The sequence below is a fragment of the Rhinopithecus roxellana genome, chromosome 4 (genome assembly GCF_007565055.1).
Source record: "Rhinopithecus roxellana isolate Shanxi Qingling chromosome 4, ASM756505v1, whole genome shotgun sequence".
Lineage (NCBI taxonomy): Eukaryota > Metazoa > Chordata > Mammalia > Primates > Cercopithecidae > Rhinopithecus > Rhinopithecus roxellana.
Window position 1 is genome coordinate 46,747,650 of NC_044552.1, and position 21,054 is coordinate 46,768,703.

The following is a 21,054-nucleotide window of genomic DNA, read 5'->3' on the forward strand; positions in this document are numbered from 1 at the left end:
ACATCAGCATCGCCCTAATACCAAAACCAGGAAACAACATAACCAAAAAAGAAAACTACAGACCGATATCCTTGATGAACATAGTTGCTAAAATCCTTAACAAAATACTAGCTAACTGAATACAACAACATAGCAAAAAGATAATCGCCATGATCAAGTGGGTTTCATACCATGGATGCAGGGATGGTTTAACATATGCAAATCAATGTGATACACCACATACACAGAATTAAAAACAAAAAAAATCACATGATCATCTCAATAGATGCAGAAAAAGCATTTCACAAAATCCGGCATTTCTTTATGATTAAAACTCTCTGCAAAATCAGCATACAAGGGATATACCTTAATGTAATAAAAGCCATCTATGACAAACCCACAGCCAATATAATACTGAATGGGGTAAAGTTGAAAGCATTCTTTCTGAGAACTGGAATAAGACAAGGATGCCCACTCTCACCTCTCCTCTTCAACACAGTACTGGAAGTCCTAGCCAGAGCAATCTGACAAGAGAAAGAAAGGGCATCCAAATCGGTAAAGAGGAAGTCAAACTGTCTCTGTTTGCTGACATTATGATCGTTAACCTTGGAAACCCTAAGGACTCCTCCAGAAAGCTCCTAGAACTGATAAAAGAATTGAGCGAGTTTCCAGATACAAGATTAATGTACACAAATCAGTAGCTCTGCTATACACCAACAGCAGCGAAGCAGAGATTCAAATCAAGAACGTAATCCCTTTTACAATACCTGCAAAATTAAAATAAAATACTTAGGAATATACCTAACCAAGGAGTCAAAAGACCTCTACAAGGAAAACTGCAAAACACTGTTGAAAGAAATCATAGATCACACAAACAAATGGAAACACATCCCATGCTCATGCAGGGGTAGAATCAATATTGCGAAAATGACCATACTGCCAAAAGCAACCTATAAATTCAATGCTATCCCATCAAAATACCACCATCATTCTTCACAGAATTAGAAAAAACAATTCTAAAATTCATATGGAGCCAAAAAGAGCCCACATAGACAAAGCAAGGTTAAGCAAAAAGAACAAATCTGGAGGCATCACGCAACCTGATTTCAAACTATACTATAAGGCCATAGTCACAAAAACAGCATGGTACTGGTATAAAAACAGGCACATAGACCAATGGAACAGAATAGAGAATCCAGAAATAAACCCAAATACTTACAGCCAACTGATCTTCGACAAATCAAGCAAAAACATAAAGTGGGGAAAAGTTGCCCTTTTCAACAAATGGTGTTGGGATAATTGGCTAGCCACATGCAAGAGAATGAAACTAGACCCTCATCTCTCGCCTTATGCAAAAATCAATTGATGATGGATTCAGGACTTAAACCTAAGACATGACACTATAAAAATTCTAGAAGATAACACTGGGAAAACCCTTTTAGACACTGGCTTAGGCAAGGATTTCATGACCAAGAACCCAAAAGCAAATGCAATAAAAACAAAGACAAATAGCTGGAACCTACTTAAACTAAAGAGCTTTCGCACGGCAAAAGGAACAGTCAGTAGAGTAAACAACCCACAGAGTGGGAGAAAATCTTCACAATCTATACATCTGACAAAGGACTAGTATACAGAATTTGTCTACAACAAACTCAAACAAATCAGTAAGAAAAAAAAAAAAAATTCCATCAAAAAGTGGGCTAAGGATGTGAATAGACAATTCTCAAAAGAAGATATAAAAATGGCCAACAAACATATGAAAATGCTCAACATCACTAATGATCAGGGAAATGCAAACTAAAACCACATTGTGATACCACCTTACTCCTGCAAGAACGGCCATGACCAAAATCAAAAAACAGATGTTGGCATGGATGTGGTGAAGAGGGAACACTTCTACACTGCTGGTGGGAGTGTAAACTAATACAGTCACTATGGAAAACAGTGTGGAGATTCCTTAAAGAACTAAAAGTAGAACTGCCATTTAATCCAGCAATCCCACTGCTGGGTATCTACCAGAGGAAAAGAGGTCATTATTCGAAAAAGATATTTGCACATGCATGTTTATAGCAGCACAACTGACAATTGCAAAATCATGGAACCAATCCAAATGCCCATCAATCTATGAACGGATAAAGAAACTGTGGTATATATGTATGTATGTATGTATGTATGTATGTATGTATGTATGTATGTGTGTGTGTATACATATATGATACTATTGATACTATGCAACCATAAAAAGGAATAATTAACAGCATTTGCAGTGACCTGGATGAGAGACTATTATTCTAAGTGAAGTAACTCAAGAATGGAAAACCAAACATCATATGTTCTCATTGATATGTGGGAGCCATGCTATGAGAATGTAAGGCATAAGAATGATACAATGGACAAGAAATAAAAGACTACAAATATGGTATAGCATATACTGCTCGGGTGATGGGTACATCAAAAATCTCACAAATCACCACTAAAGAACTTACTTATGCAACCAAATACAACCCGCACAAACTTATGGAAAAATTAAAAATAATAAAAATAAATAAAATTAGGATATCCACTTTAAAAAATGAGTATTTTCCTTCTCCCTCTCTCGGCTATTAGTGGCCCTTCTATTTCACGAAAACTGTGACTGTCTTTATCAGTTCTATTTTCCTTTTTATTTGAGACCTAATTTTTCACTAGTTTTGGATTTAGCAAAGAATTTTGATACTTGATGAATTTTTGGCCACTGCAAAACTTTTTAGAATCAGATGGATTAATAAACTACAAATATAATGTAAATGCTAAGAATAAAGGAGAATAAAGTTACTATTCAGCTATTATTAATAAAAAAAAAAAAAAGAAATGAAGGGCAGGCATCCAAATAGGAAGACAGGAAATCAAACTATCCCTGTTCGCAGATGATGTAATTTTATATCTAGAAAATTCCACAGTCTCAGTCCAAAAGTTCCTTCAGCTGATAAACAACTTCAGCAAAGTTTCAGGATACAAAATCAATGAACGAAAATCGCTAGCATTCCTATATACCAACAACAGCCAAGCTGAGAGCCAAATCAACAAGGCAATCCCGTTCACAATTGCCACAAAAAGAATAAAATACCTAGCAATACAGCTAACCAGGGAGGTGAAAGATCGCTACAATAAGAATTACAAAAGACTGTTCAAAGAAATCAGAGATACACAAATAAATGGAAAACTATTCCACGCTCATGGACAGGAAGAATCAATATCATTAAAATGGTCATACCACCCAACGCAATTTATATAATTCAATCCTATTCCTATCAAACTACCAATGACATTCATCACAGAACTAAATAAATAAATAAATAAAAACTATTTGAAAGTTCATATGGAACTAAAAAAGAGCCTGATATTCATTGCCAAGGCAATCCTAAGGAGAAAGAACAAAGCTTGAGGCATCACACTACCAATTTCAAACTATAGTACAGGATACAGTAACCAAAACATCATGGTAAAGGTACAAAAACAAGCACACAGACCAATGGAACAGAATAGAGAGCCCAGCAATAAGGTCACACACCTACAACCATATGATCTTCAACAAAGCTGACAAAAACAAGCAATGGGGAAAAGACTCCCTATTCAATAAATGGTGCTGGGATAACTGGCTAGCCATATGCAGAAGATTGAAGCTGGACTTTTCCTTATACCATATATAAAAATCAACTCAAAATGGATTAAAGACTTAAATGTAAAACCCAAAGCAATGAAAACCCTGGAAGACAACTTAGACAATACCATCTGGACACAGGAATGGGCAAAGATTTCATGACAAAGACACCAAAAGCAAAAAAGAAAAAGAAAAGATGGGATCTAATTAAACTTAACAGCTTCTGCACAGAAAAAGAAACTATCAACAGAGTACACAGACAACCCACAGAATGGGAGAAAATACTTGCAAACTATTCATCTGACAACGGTCTAATATTCAACATCTACAAGGAATTTAAATATACAAGAGATAAACAACCCCATTAAAAAGCGGGCAAAGGACATGAACAGACACTTCTCTAAAGAGGACATACATGTGGCCAAGAAGCATATGAACAAAAGTTCAATATTAATGATCATTACAGAAATGAAAATCAAAACCACAATGAGATACCATCTCATACCAGTCAGAATGCTATTACTAAAAAGTCAAAAAATAACAGATGCTGATGAAGTTGCGAAGAGGAGGGAACACTTATACACTGTTGGAGGGAGTGTAAATTAGTTCAACCAATGGGGAAAGCAATACAGTGATTCCTCAAAGAGCTAAAAGCAGAACTATAATTCAACCCCGCAATCCCATTACTGGGTATATACCCAGAGGAATATAAATCATTCTACCATCAGGACATATGTACACTAATGTTCACTGCAGCACTACTCACAATAGCAAAGACACGGAATAGCAGCACTATTCACAATAGCAAAGACACTAAATGTCCCTCAGTGACAGACTAGATAAAGAAAGTGTGGTACACATACATTATGGAATACTATGTAACCAAAAAAATAATGAGGTCATGTCTTTTGTGGGAACATGGATGGAGCCGGAGGCTAATAACTAGCAAACTAACTCAGGAACAGAAAACCAAATACCGCATGTTCTCACTTAGTGGGAGCTAAATGATGAGAACTCTTGAACACACAGAAGGGAACAACAAACACTGGGGTTTACCTGAGGGTGGAGGTTGGGAGGAAGGAGAGGAGCAGAATAGGTAACTATTGGGTACTGAGTTTAATACCTGAGTGATCAAATGATCTGTACAACAAGCTCCCATGACATGAGTTTACCTATGTAACAAACCTTCACATGGACCCCCAAACCTAAAAGTTAAAAAAAAAGAAATGTGTGTTGAATAGACAACAGATTGTAAACTGCATCTTAGAAAAAGGTTAACAAACCAGTATCTCACAAATAGAACAACAATCAAGTTCAGCTGAGCAACCTCAGTCAACAAACCTGTCTAACTAGAAAGGGCATATGTTTATTTTTCCCCAAAAAATGATTTTTTTTCTGTTATTAGGTTGGCGCAAAAGTAATTGCAGTCTTTGCCATTAAAAGTAAAGACAAAAACCACAATTACTTTTGCACCTTCCTAATAGTCTCATGGCTTTCAATTGCAACATTTTGTTTCCTACCGATCAGAAGCAAGGGAGAACAAATGAACTGGTGCCTGACAGTAAGGGTGGAGGTGAAAGCATGTGAAAGGAGGTGAAGCACTACTTGCATATTGACGGATTCACTGCAGCACTGACTAGTTCACAGTGACCACTGTAAAATGGCATTAAATAATCAGTATATTTTAAAAGACATGCTAACTAGAACCCAAGACATCAGCTAGTTGTACATGAATAGTAAGAAAACTCCTATATGGGCCGGGCGCGGTGGCTCACACCTGTAATCCCAGCACTTTGGGAGGCCGAGGTGGGAGAATCACGAGGTCAGGAGATCGAGACCATCCTGGTTCACACGGTGAAACCCCGTCTCTACTACAAATACAAAAAATAGCCGGGTGCAGTGGTGGGCATCTGTAGTCCCAGCTACTTGGGAGGCTGAGGCAGGAGAATGGCATGAACCTGGGAGGCAGAGCTTGCAGTGAGCTGGGATCACGCCACTGCACTCCAGCCTGGGTGACAGAGCGAGACTCCATCTCAAAAAAAAATAAAAAAAACTCCCATATGATTCCCAACTAAGTAACCATTCAAGAAAATTAATTATATTTAATCACAGTTTAAGGAAGAAAATTGAACACTACTTTTAAAAAGAGGATACAAGATTTAAGAGGATTCCAAACTCTTTAGAAATAAAAATTACCTGATCAAGTGCCTACAAAGCATATTTTTCCAAATCAACAAACATTTAGTGAGTCACAGACCCAACTGGTATTTTTTAAATGTGAAAAAGGAAATCCTTTTCAAAAAAAGAAAATCCTTGCTTTTTTCTGTGACTCCAAGTAAGAACCACTTACCTGCCTGTCAATTACCTTCCTGGGAACTTCTCAAAGTCCTTTTTTCTATATCTAAATAAGATGTGTATAAATACATTTTCTGGAAGTCTGGTTTCATTAATGTTTTACCAGTACCCTCTAAGGATGAGTCTCACAAATAGAAAGTGAAATTAAGGCCAGGCATGGTGACTCACGCCTGTAATTCCAGAACTTTGGGAGGCTCAGGTAGAAGGATCACTTAAGCACAGGAATTCTAGACCAACCCAGGCAACATAGGGAAACTCCCAACTCTACATTAAACTTTTATTAATAAAAACTTAGCCAGGCATGTTGGCACATGCCTGTGGTCCTAGCTACTCAGGAGGCTAAGGCAGGAGGACTGCCTGAGCCTGGGAGGTCAAGGCCACAGTGAATTGTAATTGCACCACTGCATTCCAGCCTGGGTGACAGAGTAGGGACCCTGTCTAAAAATAAAAAATAAAAATAAATAGTTACACTGTGTGAGAAAAAAGAGATTTCTGCCTCAAAGAAATCTAGCTCCAATTTAAGGATCTGCCCCATTTTCTAACAACAAAGAAAGTATGTTCTCTGCTTAATGGTATCAAGTGGAGGTGTATGGAAACCAAGCTCAGCTGTGGGCTCCCTCTCTTCTCCACTGACATCCCACACTCTTCCTGGAGTCTCATGGCTTCACATGCTCCTCCCCAAAAATGTAGACACTCAAATCCAACTTCAAACTTGCCATCTCCATTTGTGTAACCAATAAGAACCTTCTACTTAACATGGTCAGAATAGAACTCTTTGTTTTATTTTATGTATTTTTCTCAGAGTCTTCTACATCTTGGCAAAGGCATCACCCCCTAATAAATTATTCAAGCCAAAATTCTAGGCAGTGTAATACAGTGGTCAAGAACATAGACCTTGATGCCAGACTGTATGGATTCAAATCCTGCTTCTGCTCCTCACTACCTGTACAAAGATACTACAAGCCTCAGAGAGTGATAATGGTACCTGCCTTATAGGGTTACTATAAAGACTAAATGCATTAATTCATATAAAGCATTTACAACAGCACTTGGCAAATATTAAATTTTCACTACGCTTAAGCTCTCATCATCATTATGCTGACTCTTCTTTCTCTCACAACCAATCCACCACGTTAATAATACTTCAAAAACTAACTGAAATCCACTGACTTCTTTCAGTCACATCACCACAACCAATCCATTTCAAGTCACTATCTAGATTAATGTGAAAACTTCCAGTCTAGTCCTCCCGCTTCCATTCCTTTTTTATCCCCCAAAATGGTTTTCAAGCAGCAGCCACAGTCATCTATTTTAAACATAAATCAGAACATATCACTCACTTATTCAAAATCATCCAATGTCTTTCCACTATATTAGGATAAAAAAAAATCAAACTCTTTACCCTGGGACTCTACCTCAAAGTCTCACAGAGTCCTACACCTAGCCATTGCAGCCTTATTTGGTAGCGTTCTACCATAGCTCACTATGCTCTAGCTACACTGGCCTTTCTGATTCTTAAAAAAAAGCCAAGATTCCTCCCTTTTGGGGCCTTTGCATTAGTGACTTTTCCTGCCTGGAATGCAGTTCCCTCTATATTTGTTCAGCTGGCTCCCTCGTGTCATTTACAATATTGTTATTGTTTATTTCTTCAATAATTGTCTATCTCCCACTAGAATATAAGCTTTGTAAGAGAAGAAATCTCATCTCATTTGTTAAGTAGTGTACCTCTAGTACCCAAAACTATGCATGGATAAACAAATAAAAAGTTATTTACAAATAAACCATTAAATAAAAGAATTGGCTACAGCTTCTAAAATTGCCATATGAAGCAAAAAAAAAAAAAAAAAAAAATCTATCTTTCCCTCATTCTTTTCCCTAACTGGTTATCAATCTATTGAATCATAGCTCCAAATTTACCCCTTGTGCCTGCTCTGTGACTGGACCTTAATATACTTACCTTTGAAAATTTTATCAGAGTTTGAAGACCTAAATCACCTGGTTATACAACTCTTGACAAAGGCACAGTTACCATCAAAAGACCCTAAGAATTACAATCAGAAAACCTAAGATCAAGTCAGGGCTCCAGCAATTATTAGCCAACATAATCTTGGACAAATTACTTTGGCCTCTCTGCGCTGCATTTTCCTCATCCATATAATGCACATTATAACCCCTTTCTGTCTCAGTGACTTATAGTGGGATCAACAGCATATATAAACAGTAAACTGAACAAAAGAAAGTTTATATCATGATTTGGTATCTGTCAGTTCAATACAATTTTACTGAGCACTAACCCTATGTGCCACATGCTACACTTGATAAAAATTTGAATTAAGAGAAACCCCTCACTCTCAAAGAACTTACATTTTAATTGAGGAGGAAAACACATAATAAGAATAATTTCACTGTAATTTGGTCGTGTGCAGAATGCTGTGGGAACACAAAGGAGATACACTTAGCACAATCTTGGGACTTAAGGGAAGGTTCTGAGAGGAAGTGGGGCCACAGAGTTCCTATCAAAGGAAAAAGTAATGTCAAATTTTTATCAGTCCTAAACCATGTTCAAAAGCTAGATAGTTATATTATAAAAGTCATATGATCATAGGTTAAGAATAAGCTTTCAGGTATCACCTGGGGTAAAACTCTTATCAATTTACAACTTCCCCCAGAACCATTTATTTCATCTTCTACCACTCATCAAAATACCTTTCAAAAAATCTACTTTAGGGTACTTTTTCTTATCACACAAGAATATTTCCATTCATAAAGCTGAAATTTTTCAATTACATACTCCAAGGTCAAAACCTTCCTCAACGGAAAGGACAGTAATAAAGAGACCATAGCAATAGGTTTAGATTTCTACTTCGCCACAGCCCTAAACGAAACTCTTTTGCTTCCCTCCTGCTCCTTTCCACAGCTGTCAGGACAGGCTCCCAGGCAACAACTCCCACCACTCTTCTACATAAGAAAAAGTGCTCTCTGGACCTCCTCTCAACCAGGCTCAGCCCTGAACCACCCAGGAGAAAGCAAGTCACTATCTATCTTCTATTAAATCCAAGACACCAAGGCCAGAATTCTCCACAGCCCACCCGTAATCAAGACAAATCCTTTCCTTTCTTTCTTTTTTTTTTTTTTTTTGAGACAGGGTCTCACTCTGCTACCTAAGTTGAGGTGCAGTGGCATCATTATAGCTCATTGCAGCCTTAATCTCCCAGCCTCAAGTGATCCTCCCACTTCAGCCTCCCAGGTAGCTGGGACTAACAGGCGCATGCCAGCACACCTGGCTAGTTTTTGTTGTTGTTGTTTTTAGTAGAGATGGATTCTCACTATGTTGCCCAGGCTGGTCTCAAACTCCTGAGCTCAAGCAATCCTCCCACCTCTGCCTCCCAAAGGACTAGAGTTACAGGTGTGAGCCACCCCACTCAGCCAGAATAAATCCATTTAAAGTAAATCTAAATTCATTAAAGCTGTACACAGATATACTCAATACCCTACAATTCCATTCCTAAACACATAATCAACAGAAATATGTTTTCCAAAATATGTGCTACAATGTTCAGAGCAGCAGTATTCGCGATAACCAAAAAAAAAAAAAAAAAAGCCAAATGCCTATCAACAAGAGAATGGATAAATTTTGATAAAGCCAATCAGAATTGGGCTGAATCAAAATCATGTAATCTGACAGAATGCAATGAAAAGAACATAGCATAATTTCTGTAACAGTACTGCTTAAAATGTCTAACTTGAATCTAAATTGGCAGAAACACCAGATAAACCCAAACTGAGAGATACAAAATAACTGCTGATAATCTTCAAAAGTAACAAAGTCCATGAAAATCTAAGAGAAACTAAGAATCTGTGGCAGACTGAAGGAGACTAAAGAGACATGACAACTAAATAACAAATATGAATTAAAATTGCGTATGGGATGTGATTGAGACAACTGGTGAAACCTCAATGGGGTCTGAGGGTTAGATGGTAGTAACTTATCAACATTAATTTTCTTATTTTGATGTTGAATTGTGGTTATGCAGGAAAATGTTCGGTATGAAGGAAATAAACACTAACAAGTATTGGGGGTGACAAGACATCAGGCTGGGAACTCATTCTCAAATGATTTAAAGAAAAAGTTGCTATTTTCCACTTAATTTTCTGTAAGTCTGTGATATTTCAAAGTTTTTTAAAGTATTAATTTTTTTAAACAGTATGCTTGGAGCAGGAAGAATGAGTAGAAAGAAGTAAAGAAGAATGGAATTAAAAGTTCATAAATACTGTATTTCTCATCAACAAGGTACAAAGCTTAGGTGCAGCTGGCTGAAAATGAATATACTACAAACTTAGGAACCCAAGTTTTGTCTTTTCTTTCAGTATAGATCCCTCACTTCTACCCAGAAAGTAGAAAAAAATTGTAAAATTTCGCAAAAATCTGCCACATACCCTTCTTTCTACACTGGAATATTGGGATGATAAATCACAAATATACATGGAATATCTTGACTTATCTAAAATAAAAATGTGTGGCAAATGTACAACTTTTTAAAGTTGCTTTCAAGGCAAATTTATAAAATAAACAGTCAAAACTTATTAAAAATGTATTCAAGCTTTGCAATACACAAAATCAGAAGTAGCTTTAAAACCCCAAAAGTAAAAGAATTTCAGATTCATTTTCATAGTTAGATTATTAGGCACTGGGCAGCTTGGCTTGAATAGAAATTACAAAGTGAAAAACTTTGTACATTTAATTCATATTAAGTGTCTTTTCTAGGTAGTAGAAAATTGTTGTCTGCCTCCCCATCATCATTCTCCCGTCTCCCCATTCCTACCAATCATCCATTTTTGTTTGGGATATTGTGGTTTCAGGAACACACTGACTCTCAGCTCCCATGATCCCCCATCTAAATGGGCAGACATACAATCCTTAGGCTTGGCTACCCCTTAAACCACAATAACTGCTTTAGTGATAGACATGTGATATGGATTAAACTCTGTCCCAAAAAAAATCGTATGTTGAGGTACTAACCCCCAGTACCTCAGAATGTGACCTTATTTAGAAATAGGATTGTTGCAGATGTACTTAGTTACAATGAGGTCACATTGGAGTTGAGAGGTGACTGATATCCTCAGAAAAATGATATTCCAATATGACTGATATCCTTAGAAAAAGCAGAAATTTGGGACATGCAGGGTGAATGCCGTGTGAAGACTGGAGTTATGTTGCCACAAGTCAAAGAACTACCAGAAGCCAGAAGAGAGATGTGGAACAGATCTTTCCCCAGCACCTTCAGAGGAAGCATGGCCATGCCAACACCTAGATTTCAAACTTCTGCCCTGGGACAAAGAAACTCTTTTAGATAGTATGCTATACAGAAATAAAGCCTGATCCCATGGTAACTATTTTTGCAACCATCAGAAAGCCAGACTGAGGATAAGGCATATACATAAGGGTAAAGATATATTCAGAGAAAGGGATGAAACATTCAGCAAGCTATGTCTGAAGTCCATACTATGTCTAGACTTCTCAGTTTTATGAGCTAGCAGATTATATTTATTGGTTAATGTAGCACAGGCTATTACCTGCCACTGGAAAAGAAAATACTAATGCAGACATTGATCTAGGTACCAGGATGTTTTCTGCTACTAGAGAAAGAGAATTCCACTCAAATATGAGTTCCTAAGTTAGTGCCTTTAAAAATGAAAACTTCATTATCCCATGTAATAAAAAGTTTGGTGGTTCCAGAATAGGTTAATTTAGCAACTCAATGACCGCAACAAGGACTCAGATTCTTTCCATCTTTCTACATATCTATGCAGCAAATCGGGTTGTCCCAAAGGTACCTGCCTCATCTCTAGATGGCTGCAGCTGTTCCAGGCATCACATTCAGTTACAACAATATCCAGAGGGGGTAAAAAAGACTGCTTCATCCCACATGCCTTTCTTTTTTTTTTTTTTTTTTAGCAAGAAAAACTTTTTTCAGAAGCCCCCAAAGAACTCATACTTTTTAGCCACAATTACATTGTCACAGGCATAAATCAAAGATTTGGTAAGAAGGAAATGACTATGATCAGCTTAAAAGTAGTACTAACATGCCAGAAGTTTTCTGAAATGTATGGTGATATTTTTGGTTGTCATGGAGACTGGGGGCCACCACCAGCATTTAATAGATGACAGCTAAAACTGTCCAATATCCTGGAAAATATTTGTCTATTTCACACAAAGAAATGTGGTCTAAAATGTCAACAGAGAGAAAATGGGTGAATAAAACTAAGAATAATAAAAGAGTAATGGCCAAACAGTAGACAAACATCAGTGTCTTCCACAGAGGTTCACAGTGGTGAAAGACACTATTCTTAGTTATAACTAGAATATAATCTAGGGCAGTGACAGACAAGTAAAGAAAAAATTTAAAAGCATCAACTTTAATGAGGATAAAGAAATAACAGGATTAGGAATGGAGAAAGAATATTAACAGTTACTAAGTATCTGTTATGCTAGGTGTTCTCATAAATTCCTTCATTTAATAAACAGAGTTAATATTTTAGTCTTCCCAAATGCTGACATAGCTAAATTATACATATTTAGGTAACCCCAGAGAATCAATAAAAATTTATTTATATCAGAAAATACTACAATTTTTAACTCAGAAGGAAAGCTTGGCATATGCTTACACTATGATCAGTATAGTTTAAAACAGCCATGTCACAAAACTTTGAAGTTGTCTTCTGCATCAGGTACAAAAAAAGTATTAAAAACTAGACTCAGATTAAGAGACAACAACTGTAAAATATGTGTTTTACATATAAAAATGTGTATAGTTTAAGATATCACCACTTAAGAGTCACACTTCCAACAAACTACTTAAAAATCACTGATCATGTCATTTGTTCAACACAGGTACCTCCAAATTCACCCAGTACGGAGCTATTCATTGCAGCACTAGCATATCACTGTGTTAGTACTTAAGATTTTCTTCTATATTGTCTTCTACTGATACCAAATACTAATTCAGAACAGAAATCTAGGAGTTATATCTACCACAGGCCACATTAATTGTTAAGAGCCATATATGAAGTCTATTTCTAAGGAAAAAAGATATGACCATGAAGAAACCCACAGAGGTTACTCACAAAATTTATCATTCAGCATTGGTATTAGTAGGATCAAGAAAAAAAACTTAAAAACCAACTACGAGTAGTAACAAATAAAAACCTAGGAGTTTTAGGATTAATAGTACAATATCATAAGTAATCTGAATATCATTCTGAAAAGTGAATTAACTTATTTCCTAGAGAAACACAGAACAAAACTACCAAGGGTATATAACTGAAAGTGTGAACATGTCAAATACAGAAATAAAATAAAATACTTACTGCCAAAGCCTTGGACAGTTTGGCTCTAAATTCATTCAAGATGATTGCCACAATGTCCTTAAGTGGTACGTAAGCAAAGCCATCTTCCAAATAGACTTTCCTTCCTCGAAACAAATCCAGAGCATCAGCAAAAGGGATCTGAATTAAGAGTGAAAGAGGGAAAATAAGTCAGCACCTGTCATTAAGAAATCCTCCTAAGTCTTCATATGTATAAAGTATAAACAAAGAAATTCATTAGTCCTAGCAGAGCCAAAAGAATAACAAAATGATTAATTTATCCTCCTTAAAACTCAACAGCATTAGCAAAGAGTGGCAGTACAAAAGTATGTTCATTTCAGAGTTATGTTTTGAAAAATAGTTAACACTAAAAGGCCAAGTTGCAATGCTTTCTTTTATTCCTTAACCTCTGAATTTACAAAACATAATCCCCAGGATTTCAAACTCTTAACTCAAGACTTCTACACATGTTGCATTCACCTCACATATCCCACATTGTATTCTGCATTACAGAGAATCCTAATTTGTAAACAACATATTCAGTGCTGAAAATTACTTGTGAGTAAAGTAATTCCAATTTCTTCATCTATGTTTCCGTTCTCACTCCAGAGAAATACATTGAGAAAGCTAATCTCAATACTAAGAAATGGAAACAATAACAAGCATTCGGTTTTGCTATTAAAATAAGTATTTGCCCCAAGAATTTATTTTTAAAAATCTTAGATTTTTAAACCCTATGAACAATCCTAAAATTCTGAGATGAGCAAAGTATGATATTAGTAAACTGTAAAAATCATTCTTACTCTCCAATAGTTTTTCTTTTTTTAAAAAACAAGGTTAAAAAAGTAGGTGAAAAATGACTCCCAAATTGCCTATTCATTCAAGTTTTAAGGAAGAATTAAATATAAATGCATACAATTTTCTCTATATCCAACGACATCTCACACTATAAGCAGATCATGTGTTTTTCAACAACCTTCAATTAATTTACTGATTTCTACAATTACAACACAGTCCCTGCCCTCATGGGCACACATGGAAAGTCAAAGAGCCCTACAGGATAGAATTGTGCGATACTACACCAAATAGGTAGCTTACATAGGACATATTAGAGGAGCAGGTAAGAGGGTTTACTGCAATTAATATAGGGAAGAAACATGAGTTCTAGTCCAGGCTCTGATACTGACTAGACTTATTTGGTGAATTTAATGAATGCCTCTAAATCTCAGCAGCCAGATCTGTAAAACTGAGAGAGGGGAGGAAGAGATAGGCTAACTGACCCTTAGGGATTCTTTAGCCATAATATTCCATGATTCTAGCTTATTAAGGTGGTCACAGAGGACATAAAAATGCCCAAGTAGAAGCAAAATATGAAGTGAAGGCAGAGTAACTGGAAATGTGTAGTGTAAGAGAAATATATATTGATCCCCACACTCTAAGCTTAAAAGGCTGACTGAATGATGGCCCAACAGTCAAAACAAAGAAGCTGGAATGGGGCAGGATTTTCAACTACTGGCACTCACTCATAATAATTAGCACATTCTTTTCAAAGGAAATTGTGGGGTTGCAGTTATCAAATTGTAAAATGAATTTAAACTCATCCCTCTTCCCCTCCTGGAAGGGTTCATGTGAAGTAGTTCTCGACACTGAGTGGGGAGGGGAAACTGAGGTGGTCCAGCACTGGATGATGGAATCTGAGTAGGTTAAGGAGGGCATTCCCATAGGAAAAAAAGTAGGCTTACAATGTCAGAGCCCAGTGGAATGCCAGAAAGACCATGAGGCAAGACACCACGATGTCAGAGGCCAAGAGAAGTGAAAGGGGCTTCTACGCAAGGCAGCAATCCAAACAGAGTGCTGGGCCAAATGGGTGATGAGGGTTTCCTGGCAGGGGATAGCCCAGTGCAGGGTGTAAGGACCCAAACAATGCGAGGAGGGTTTCCTTTAGGAAAACAGCCTGTAGTGGGAGGTCAGAGCCCAAGCAGGGTTGGGAATGCATCTGTGGAAGGAGACAGCCCAGCAGAGAACACTGGCACACCATTAGTGCAATGAGGACAGTATCTGTGCAAGAGACGCAATAGCTGTGGTGATGAGAGGCTATAAAAATGGATTAATTAAATATGTATATAAAGCTCAATGTGACATATTTAACAAAACCTAGGAAGTATTTTACATGTTTACATACTTTATAAATGGACTCCAACGCCAACTTAGATCCACTCAAATTTGGTGATGAGGCAATAATCTCCTGTTCTCGAAGAGTCTTCTCTTCATCACTTATCTAAAAAAACATATTTTAAGCTGTTATAAAAATTTGAAGTCCTCATTCAGTTTCAATAAAATGATTTCCTATATTAATGAATACTGTTTACTTTTATTAAAAATTTTAAAACCTTGATATCTGAAATCATTTCTAACATGATATCTGAATCATTATCATTAGTGAAGGCAAAATACAGAAAAAAATCTAAACTGAATATTCTTTCAAATTTTAACCTTGCCAGTTTCTGAAGGTATACATCAAAAGAACAGTAGCAGACAAAGAGAAAATATTTTAATGAGAAAAAGGAAAAAATTTATAATAAAACTCAGGTTAATATAGACTAAAAGTGAGCATTATCCTAATTAGAGTTACGTTAATTTATTAATCTATCCTAATTGAGGTTAGAGTGGTTTGACTATTTCTTAATTTTCTAGCCACATAAGGCAATTCCAAACTTAAAACACTAGTTTTTCTAGGAAAAACTACAAATTTATTATCTCAGACTGATTATGGCTCTATAAAAAATTGATAGATCTGATAAGTAAAAGTGTTAAACTTCAAGACCAAAATATATATATATTTTTGTAAATGAAGATGAAATATAAGTGATAAACTGAAGGAAATATTTACATCATCTGACATGTGAGTTAGCCTCGGTAAGCCCCTAGTTGGCAGTATGTAAGCTTTTGTAACCCAAAAGTAGTAAAACATGAACAGCCAATAGTTATATACGTAAAAATAATAAATGCTAAATTAAAATAATGTGTAATATGTTCCATCTATGAAAATAGTAAGAATTAACAAGATTTAGAATATACAGTGTTAGGACAATCTTTGTGTACCATACTATGATAATATATATCAAATAGCCTTTAAAAATGCAGATTGTAACTATTTTATTTCCAGATTAATCACAAGTAAATAACAGGACAAGCACACAAATAAAAACTTTTCTTCATTACAGTGTTATTTATAATAATAAAGAAAAAAAAACTAAATGTCCAACATGTATCTAGTTAAATAAACTGCAGTAGAACTTGCTGTTTCAGTAAAACAGGCTATATTACTCAGGTCAACCTCCTAGAGAAAACAAAACAAAACACTGATAAAATTTTAAAAACATCTCTACAGCACAGAAAGTTAATATACAAAGTCAGGCACACAAAGTGGGATATCTGACGAGAGACCTTCTTGCTCAAATAATGTAGGATATCAGGGAATCCCAAGCCTTGAACTTGTTTTAAGGCGGTACCTGATTCAAAAGGCCAGGCACCTCGCAAAAGCAAACTCAAATCCTCTCCGGAGGAACCTTCACAGTACACCTCAAAGTATTCCTATGAATAAATTTCCAAATACTAAAACTGTACTTCACAAACAAAAACAACAGAAGAATTCACAAAGTTTACAGACAATAACTATTACCATGTGTAAAGAAATAAAAGACAAGCACAATCTGTATGGAGTGGAAACCATAAAAAGTGATTTTTTTAAAAAAAGCAAAAGGCCGAGCATGGTGGCTCACATCTATAATCCCAGCACTTTTGGAGGCCAAGGCGGGAGGATCACTTGAGTCCAGGAGTTTGAGACCAGCCTGGGCAACATGGTGAGACTCCGTCTCTACAAAAAAAAAAAAATTCAAAAGTTAGCCAGGTATGGTGGTAGGCACTTGTAATCTCAGCTACTTGGGAGGCTAAGGTGGGAGGATTGCTTGAGACCAGGAGTTAGAGGCTGCAGTAAGTCATGATCACATTACTGCACTCCAGTATGGGTGACACAGCAAACCCTTATCTCAAAAAAAAAAAAAAAAGAAGAAGAAGAAGAAAAAGTAAAAGCTTTCTGATGTGCTGTTTTATATCACTGAATGGAACCTGGGTTTTCATTAAAAAGGTTCCAAACACACATTTTGTAGAATCTAAGAAATGACATTCCTGAGCCCATTGAGCCCTTACAGGAACATACAAATATCCTGCCCTAAGACCTAAAATCAAGCATTGTACAAAAAACCTTTGTGATGTGCTGTTTTATATCACTAAATGAAATCTGTGTTTTATTAAACAGGTTCCAAACACATGTCTAGTTGAATATAAGAAATGACATTTCAGAGATGAATAGGCCTATATAAGAAAAAAAAGGAAAAAGAAAAAAAAATTCTAGAAATAGACAAAAAAAATTTAGGCACAGAAATGTAAAACTCAGTGGAGTCAGGAAGAAACCCCTGAAATTCCTGTAACTGTGAACAATTACTTGAGGATGAACCAGAACCTTATCAGCCTTCATATATGGATCTGCAACCCATTTTCAACTTACCTAATGGGTCTGAGATCTCAGATCCCAGATTTAAATTAAAATTGTCCTGGATCAACAATGACCCCAGGCCAATGAAAAAAAAAAAAAAGACAAATGAAAACCCTTCTAGAAAGATATAATCCTCCTAAGCTTCAATGTAGTCCACAAATAACTTTCCAAACACAATCTCCAGCATACAACAGTAACAAAGCACACCAGGAAATGAGACTCCATGAATAAAAACAACATAGGTAAGAAAAAAAAGGATCAAGATTGAAAAAGAAGAACTAAAACTCTCTATTTGCAGATTATATGATTTAGTATACTTAGAAAATCCAGAAGAATCCACGATAAATTATTAAAACTATTGGCCTAATTGAGTCAGGCTTCTGGATTCAAATATAGAAAAACCGGCCAGGTGCGGTGGCTTACACCTGTAATCCCAGCACTTCAGGAGCCTGAGGTGGATGGATCACAAGGTCAGGAGTTCAAGAGCAGCCTGACCAACATGGTGAAACCCCATCTCTACTAAAGATACAAAAAAAAACAATTAGCTGGGCATGGTGGTGCACACCTGTAATCCCAGCTACCCAGGAGGGTGGGGAAGGAGAATTGCTTGAACCTGGAAGGTGGAGGTTGTGGTGAGCCAAGATCGTGCCACTGCAGTCCAGCCTGGGCAACAGAGTGAGACTCGGTCTCAAAAAATAAAAAAAATAGAAAAATCAATTGTATTTCTATATGCCAGCAACAAAATTCAGTAATCGAATTTTTTAAGCTACCATTTACAACAGAATTAAAACTATCAAGGATCTAGGAATAAATCTAACAAAATATGTACAAAGCCTTCACCAACAAAAATATAAAATCTTACTGAGAGAAACTGGGGAAAAATTAATTAACAGAGATACCCTAAACATCAACCAGAAAATTTAATACTGTAAATGTTTTAAATCTCTTCAAATTAACCTATAGATTCAATACAATCCCAAACAAAATCATAATAGCTTTTGTGTATGCCTCTGTGTGTGGACATTTATAAGCTCGTTCTAAAATGTATAAGAATATGCAAAGGGCCAAGAACAGCCAAGACAGAAATAACAAAAAAGAGTCAATTCAATAGAAAAATGAGCAAAAAACATTAACGGGCACTTTACAAACGAGAAAACTCAAAGAGCCAAAACACGTATTAAAAGATGCTCAACCTCCTTAGTCATCAGGGTTTGAAACCATAATGGAAACCTCAATAACATACCACTACATGACAATTAGAATGGTTAAAATATAAAAATGGCCAGGCACGGGAGTTGGCATCTGTAATCCCAGCTACTTGGGAGGCTGAGGCGGTTGGATCGCTTGAGGCCAGGAGTTTGAGACTAGCCTGGGCGACTAAGTGAAACTCCCATCTCTAACAAGGTCTTGTTTGTTCACCCAGGCTGAAATGCAATGGTATGATCATGGCTCACCGAGTAATTGAACTTTCTGAGTAATTGGGACTACAGGCATGAACCACCATGCCCGGCTAATTATTCTTAAATTTTTTAAATATTATTTTATTTTTTCTTATAGAGATGGTAGCTCCCTATGTTGCTCAGGCTGGTCTTGAACTCCTGGGCTCAAGGGATCCTCCCCCGTTTCCCTCTCAAAGTGTTAGAATTACAGGTGTGAGCCACCATGCCTGGACATTTTTTTAATTTTTTATAGAGACAGGGTCTTACTATGTTACCCAGGCTGGTCTCAAATCCCTAGAATCAAGTGATTCTCCCAGCTTGGCCTCCCAATGGGCTAAGATTACAGGCATAAACCATTATACCCAACCTAAAAAAAAGCTTTTTTAATTAGCTGGGTGTGATGGTGTGTACCTAGAAGTCCCAACTGAGACAGGACTGCAGACATACATCATTACACCCAGCTAATTTTAAAAAAAAGACTGAGGTGGGAAGATCTCTTGAACCCAGGAGTTTAAGGCTACAGTGAACTATGATCACACCACTACTCTCCAGCCTGGGAAATGAAGAAGGGTCAACATCATCCTGATACCAAAATCCGGTGGAGATACAACAAAAAAAGAAAATATCAGGCCAACATCCTTGATGAACACTGATGCAAAAATCCTCAACAAAATACTTGTAAACCAAATCCAGCAGCACATCAAAAAGCTTATCCACCACGATCAAGTTGGCTTCATATTCAGGATGCAAGGTTGGTTCAACATACACAAATCAATAAAGGTGATTCATCACATAAACAGAACTAAAGATAAAAACCACATGATTATCTCAATAGATGCAGAAAAAGCCTTCAATAAAATTCAATATCCCTTCATGTTAAAAACTCTCAATAAACTGGGTATTGAAGGAACATACCTCAAAATAATAAGAGCCATACATGACAAACCCACAGCCAATATCATACTGAATGGGCAAAAGCTTGGAAGCATTCCCCCTGAAAACCACCACAAGACAAGGTTACCCTTTCTCACCACCCCTATTCAACACAGTCTTGAAAGTTCCTGCTAAGGCAATCAGGCAAGAGAAAGAAATAAAGCATATTCAAATAGGAGGAGAGAAAGTCAAACTATCTTTGTTTGCAGATGACATCGTCCTATATCTAGAAAACCCCACTGTCTCAGCCCAAAAGCTTCTTAAGCTGATAAGCAACTTCAGCAAAGTCTCAGGATACTAAGCTAACATGCAAAAATCACTAGCATTCCAGCTGGGTGAGGTGGCTCACACCTGTAATACCAGCACTTTGGGAGACTGAGGCAGGTGAACCACCTGAGGTCAGGAGTTCATGACTGCCCAACATGGTGAAACCCCATGTCTACTAAAAATACAAAAATTAGCCGGACATGGTGGCACACACCTGTAATCCCAGCTACTCAGTGGGCTAAGGCAGGAAGATCACTTGAACCTGGGAAGCAGAGGTTGTAAAGTGAGCTAAGATCACGCCACTGCAGTCCAGCCTGGGCAACAGAGCAAGATTCTGTCTCAAAAAATAAACAAATAAATAAATAAATAGCATTTCTACACATCAACAGTAGCCAAGCCAAGAGCCAAATCAAGAAGGCAATCCCATTTACAATTGCCACAAAAAGAATAAAATACCTAGGAACACAGCTAACAAAGGAAGTAAAGGACCTCTTCCTACAAACCATTGTTCAAAGAAATCA

General features: G+C 36.7%; 1 protein-coding gene across 2 annotated transcripts in view; it reads right to left on the reverse strand.

Moving 5' to 3' along the window:
* Nucleotides 1-21,054, reverse strand: part of PRIM2 (DNA primase subunit 2) — a 324,570-nt gene that overhangs the window by 253,574 nt on the left and 49,942 nt on the right. For both annotated transcript variants that reach the window (XM_030928221.1, XM_030928220.1), the window contains exons 6-7: nt 15,522-15,617; nt 13,343-13,480 (exon numbers count right to left, since the gene is read on the reverse strand). In XM_030928221.1, coding sequence (XP_030784081.1) covers nt 13,343-13,480; nt 15,522-15,617 — 234 coding nt within the window. The remainder of the gene's footprint in view (nt 1-13,342; nt 13,481-15,521; nt 15,618-21,054) is intronic.